The sequence below is a fragment of the Thrips palmi genome, unplaced genomic scaffold, assembly GCF_012932325.1.
Source record: "Thrips palmi isolate BJ-2018 unplaced genomic scaffold, TpBJ-2018v1 HiC_scaffold_7, whole genome shotgun sequence".
NCBI lineage: Eukaryota > Metazoa > Arthropoda > Insecta > Thysanoptera > Thripidae > Thrips > Thrips palmi.
The window spans coordinates 9,638,984-9,644,471 of record NW_023144634.1 but is presented as its reverse complement, the minus strand read 5'-3'; the positions used below and the strand labels follow the sequence as shown (position 1 = coordinate 9,644,471).

General features: G+C 60.2%; 1 protein-coding gene and 1 long non-coding RNA gene across 2 annotated transcripts; both read left to right on the top strand.

The window, feature by feature from the left end:
* Window positions 1-371: 371 nt before the first annotated feature.
* On the top strand, window positions 372-1,973 carry LOC117652192. The gene is made up of 4 exons (XR_004588142.1): window positions 372-511; window positions 639-733; window positions 1,209-1,511; window positions 1,754-1,973. It is a non-coding gene; the product is annotated as an uncharacterized LOC117652192 (long non-coding RNA).
* Window positions 1,974-2,056: 83 nt separating this feature from the next.
* LOC117652191 (glutamate receptor) lies at window positions 2,057-4,424 on the top strand. Its single transcript, XM_034396921.1, has 7 exons — window positions 2,057-2,279; window positions 2,348-2,580; window positions 2,780-2,960; window positions 3,218-3,498; window positions 3,573-3,839; window positions 4,110-4,214; window positions 4,287-4,424. The coding sequence occupies exons 2-7, from the start codon at window positions 2,383-2,385 to the stop codon at window positions 4,410-4,412; spliced, it is 1,158 nt and encodes a 385-aa protein (XP_034252812.1). The 5' UTR covers window positions 2,057-2,279; window positions 2,348-2,382; the 3' UTR covers window positions 4,413-4,424.
* Window positions 4,425-5,488: the final 1,064 nt, after the last annotated feature.

Below are 5,488 nucleotides of genomic sequence, written 5' to 3'. Positions count from 1 at the left end.
TCCGCTTTGAACTCATTCGCCATTACTTCCACACAAAACGCAGCCACGAGGCACACGCAGGGGTTGCCTGCGGAGTGCGGCTACCTCGGCCTGGAAGGGACTGGAAGGGACTGGAAGGTCTGGCACTGCACTGCTAGTGTCGGCTAATGCTGCTCATAATGGACTATTAGTCCCGAGACCACCAAGGGTCGCTACATGACGCGGGTGTGGTGTGCAGCAAACACAACCGGACGCTCTTACGCTTGCGTGGCCAAACGGCCACCGAGGCGGCACCCTGGTGGGCCCTGGTGGGCCCTGGTGGGGCATTCTGGGGGGGGGGGACTCCAGAGGGCGGCGGGGCCCCGCGGCCCTGCTGGGACGGCGAGCGGTGGGCCGCTAATGCGGTGTGGTCAGGCGAGCACTGCGAGCACGGTCTTTTGCCTCACTTGGAGGCCGCTGCGGCCGAGGTGCGTTTCACTGCGTCGGAAAGAATGGCTGCCTGCCGCCGCGGCTCGGGCCCACCTCGTCGCACGTAAGTCTTCCGCGGAGCCTCCTTTCTTTCCCGTTCGTGTTTCGTCTTAACGGTTCCACCGCCACGAAGAATCCCTCGTGTGGTGCTGATGTTTCGTTTCCTTTGGAGAGCGCCTTTTCTTCCGCAGTGGTGTGGCACTGCTCCGTGGACGCGTCCTGGCGGCATGGACGCTGTCCGTGCCTTGAGATGGGCCATGTCGGCTTCAAAGGCGCGCTGGCGGTGGTAAGACTCGTCTGTATCAGGACGCCCACACGACCGGGATTCGCCAATACCCGCCTGCCGAGCGACTTCCAAGCGTCGTCTCGTCTCTGTCGCACCTCGACGCCACGGGCCGCGAGTGCGTGAGGGACAGGGCGACCCTCAGTCTGCTGATCGGCTGCATTGCCATTCACGCTGCGTCCCCCCTAACGAACTCCTTTGTGGAGCCCCTTTCACGGAGTCGCCTCCGAGTCCGCGACTTCGGCAGTAGTTCAGGAAGACCCAAAGCGGGAAAGGGCGTAGCGTTCCCTTACATCAGGGAAAAAAAGTTGTTGCGAATTTCCCACATATTGACGCAGTGACATGTCAATAAAAACTCTTTTATTGTTTCGATAAATGGTTAACATGCATGATCACAGCGATGACAAACGTTTCAAAGTAAAATCACTAAAAGCATGCCCCTTGCGATTCTAACCTTCTTTTCTGTACTGCTTTGAAGGCGCTGGTATTCGCAGTGGGACAGCTCGTGGGGCACGAAGAGCAGTGTGGCGGCCAAAATAGAGGCTTCACCATGAGGGAGAATCGAAAAGGGTCGTCCGCGACACACGAAGACCCTGTTCGAGGCCGTGCCGCAGGGCCAAAGCGACAGGCAGAGGGAGTTGGAGGAAGCCTTGCACATTGCTTTCAAGCCCAGGCACAAGTGCATTTTCGTCATCTACTTGACGTTCCCGGGAGCGCCATTAGCCAGATTGGTGGAGGCGTCCGTCCTTCCCGTTGTAATCTGCCAACGGGAACCGGAGAGGTGAGCGATAAGTCAATACGCTGCCCAGCCAAGCGCAAAACCTTTCCTGGCATTGCGTGGGAAACAGCAAAGCGTTCTTATTATTGTCCTCGGTTTGGCTACACTGCAAACAAATTCTTTGAAAATCGTAGAGAAATTGTAACGGGGGAAATTATAAGCACCTTATTATAAGCACAGGATGGCCTGCTGGCACGCTGCTAGGCCCTCCATGCGCGCTAACTTTGACTCCGTCCCGTGCGCAGGGCCCCAGTGATTGCGGCTCTGCGGATCTGAAATGCGGTGGCATCCTCGTTCTGGCCGAGGCCTACCAGGAGGCGGCCGAGGCTGCCGCCGTGGTTGGCGGCCAGATTACGTCATCACGCGGCAGGCACGCGGGGCTTACCTCGTCACAGAGCGTGTTGCTCGTGACGGGGAGCGTGACGGGGACCACGGACGACGCAGCCCTGTCGCCCAGTAATGGGATTCAGGCGAGTCTGCGCGCTTTTAAAAATTGCCTCTTCCTCTCGCTTCTTTTTCAATGTTTTCTGAATCCCCGTAGTGGTTGACAGGACCTGGGCGGCGCGGACGCCGTGCTGCTGCTGTGGCCCTCGAGGCAGTGCTGGCGGCTCACGGCGGCCTATCGCCGCCCGCGACTGTGGCAGCCAATCAGGAGCGACCTGCCGGCACTCCGGGAGGAGAGCACCAACCACGACTTCCGCGGTCGCACTCTCAAGGTCGCGGCTTTCCACCAGCCTCCGCTTGTTTACATCGAGGACCCGAGAAATCTGAGTGAGTCCTCGACAACGAGGAAAACTCCGGCACGCGTCGAGGACTCCAAACAAATTTGTACTTGGCAGCGAACGTGTACGGCACGGAGTGGGCCGTGCTGGAGATGATCGCCGAGCACCTCAACTTCACGTGGGCCGTGGTGCATCTGGACAGCAGGGACCACTTCGGCAAGCCGGATGGCAACTCGTCGTGGAGGGGCGGCACTCTGGGTGCGGTGGCCAAGGGCGACGCGGACCTCAGCCTCAACGTGTGGGTGCAGCTGGACCAGTCGCGCGTCGTGGACTTTACCACGCCCACCCGGGTGAGCGGTCAACGTCATGCGATGGGGTTTGATTTTCGAGAGATCGAACTAAACAGACGACTTGCAAACTTCATCAACCGGGCCCGGTGTCACTGTGCCCACCCTCCGTCGCCAACTAGGCCCTGTTAATCCACACCATTTGGCGGGTCGATGGCTCTGCGCACGCGAGCCGGCCATCTGAGTGTTTGCCGTGCCGCAGATATCCTGCCTGACGTTCATGGTGCCACGGCCGCACATCCTGGGCAGCACGGCCGACGCCGTGTTCCAGCCGCTGGACAAGCTGGTCTGGTCGGCCTGGCTGCTGTCCATCGTGGTGGTGACCGTGGCCGCCCGCCTGCTGGACCGCACGGCGAGGCGCGTGGGCGCCGTCACGGCCGGAGGTGAGGTGCCCTGCGTTTTGAGGGTCAGGCGACGCGACTTTTTGCGACTTAAACGCGTTTTGAACTCTAGAGTCGCTAAGTGGCACTCGAACGGGGCCTGTGACCCCACCAATCGATTCCTCGTCGGGAGAGCAACCCATTGATGGGGTCACACGTTCGGTTCGAGTGTCATTTAGCGACTCCGGAGCTCAAAACGCGTCCGGGGTTTTGACCGCCTCCACCGGTCTTCTGGCGCGCTGTGCGTGGCGGTGCTGCAGGCTTCGGCTCGCTGCTGGACAGCTTCCTGGTGCTGCTGGGCCTGGCCCTGGTGGCGTACGTGCCGCCGTCCAAGGCATCCCTCGGCCCTCAGCGCCACCTCATCACCTGGTGGGTCGTGTACTCGGTGCTCATGACCACGGCCTTCTCCTCGGGGCTCATCGCGCACCTCACCATGCTGTCATTCGAGCCACCCATCAACTCCGCCAAGGAGATCGTGGACCACGGCCTGACGTGGGCCTCCACCTACGTCCCCAACTTCCACGTCATGTTGAACTTGGAGGTGGTTTTTCCTCGGTTACCCCCGAAGCCTCTTTGTGACACACCAAACTAGACTCCGTCGGGGACGTCTTGCAGAACGCATCCGAGAAAAGGCTGGCCGACGGGATGCGGCTGGTGGACCCGCAGTCCTGGGAGCCGACGGTGGCCTCGGGCAGGTTCGTGGTGCACGGACAGAAGATGGACTCGTTCTACTTCTTCTGGGTCGGCGGCAACCTCGGCGCGGAGACGCTGGGCAAGATGAGGCTCATGAGGTCGTGCCTGGCGCAGTACCCCGTCGCCATCGCCGTGGCCAAGAACTCGCCCCTCCTGGAGCCCTTCAGCAGGGCCATCGAGAGGATCAGGGTGAGCCACATGTTGCAACAACTCGTACAGTGGCCCAGAAGACCATCAGTGGAGGCAGCCGAAATTCTAGACGTGTTTTGAGCTCGCGTCGCTAAATGGGACTCGAACCGAACGTGTGACCCCACCAATGGATTGCTCTCCGAACGATTCGAGTCCTGTCAAGCGACTCTGCAGCTCAAAACGCGTCTAGAGTTTTGGCTGCCTCCAGTGATGGTCTTCTGGCCCACTGTGACTCGGTGCAGCCGGTATCTAATTGTTTTTCCCTGCCAGGAAGCTGGCCTGATAGAATACTGGCAGCGCCTCGTGGTGCGGCGGAAGGGCAGGGCCGCCGTCCGGTCCCTTTTCATCGACACCATCAATCGGGACGGCCCGCAGGTCAGAGCTTTTCCGCGAAGCCACACTGAAAAATTTCAAACAATCGCCGTAAAACCATTTTCTGGTCTCTAGGTGCTCAAAGTGTCGCAGCTGTGGAGTGCATTCGCCATCCTCCTGTACGGCCTTGCCATATCGACCGCAGCCTTCATCCTGGAGGTCGTCGTCAAGCCCCCGGAAATGCATTTGAAAACAATCTGACGCTCTGCCGGGTGTGAGAATGTAAATAAAAAACTTTTTTCTTTTCTCAAACAGAAAGTATTTGCCTACCATTACCACGCCAGGACGCTGCTGAGGCATACGGTGGTGGGGTTGCAAAGTCGGGGGGGGGGGGGGGGGGGAGGCTTGGCGCAGGCAGCCAGTGCACTGGTGTGGGCGGCGCCTGATACGACACGCTCGCGAGCTCATGCGCCAACACGGCTTCCAAACGGGTTCATCCGGAAGGTCTCTCCCCCCGAAATGTTTTGAAAAGGAATCACGTCTGCCGGGGGGAAAAAAAAAAATTGGTTTGAAACGCGCAATATTGCGTCCATTGCCGGCGGGGCATCGGTGGGGGGCCGGCGGGGGCGGCGGAGGGGGAGGTTCGCACCCCTCTCTGGTGCGGACGGCCCTGACACCCCCTGCAGTTGGCCAACCGGCTTCCGCGGTTCCGTGGGCAAATGTCCCCCGTTAGCGAAAGGGGAATGCAGTGGCCCGAAAAACATTGGTGAACCCTGTGCTCCAGCGTCGGCCTCGGCCGCGGCACCAGGGGTACGTCCGCCCTTCCTAGCGACACCCCTTGACACCGCCAAAGTTGGTTACAGCCGAGCAAGCCCGCGGCCGTGTTCGCAGTGCCACGATCAAATTGCCCGCAGTGGACCGAAAATCGGGAGGCTCTAAATGTGCGGCCCGCTTTTTTTGCCCCCAGCCGTTGCCCCCGGACGCGTTGTTCGGCACCCTTTCCAAGCATATCGTTCCCGAAATCCCCACACCGAGTCGCGATTGGGTGACCGGCCGACAAATTTGGGCCAGTCCCGGCCTAACCCGCAGAGGACGCAAAAAGATCCGGCGTTTCTAAAATCCCCCCGCCGGTTGACCCCCGTTCCGCCGCGCCTTGCATTTCAGGGAAACCAGTGATTGGGCCTGCATATCGTTCCCGTCCCGTTCCGTGGGGGGGTCGAAAACTTGGCCATTAGCAACGAAGGGCCCTCACCCTTTCCGCGACTTTATGGCCCCCATCTCCGCCGTCGCTTGCATTTCAGGTAGCCTGACGTGAGGTGGGCTCTTCGTTTTCTGGT

Bases quoted from the DNA above. Each gene is read 5' to 3' on its own strand.
- LOC117652191 (XM_034396921.1), top strand. From the start codon at position 2,383: ATGATCGCCGAGCACCTCAACTTCACGTGGGCCGTGGTGCATCTGGAC. The intron at 2,581-2,779 runs GTGAGCGGTCAA...GCCGTGCCGCAG, and splicing joins ACTTTACCACGCCCACCCGG to ATATCCTGCCTGACGTTCAT. The intron at 3,499-3,572 runs GTGGTTTTTCCT...GACGTCTTGCAG, and splicing joins ACGTCATGTTGAACTTGGAG to AACGCATCCGAGAAAAGGCT.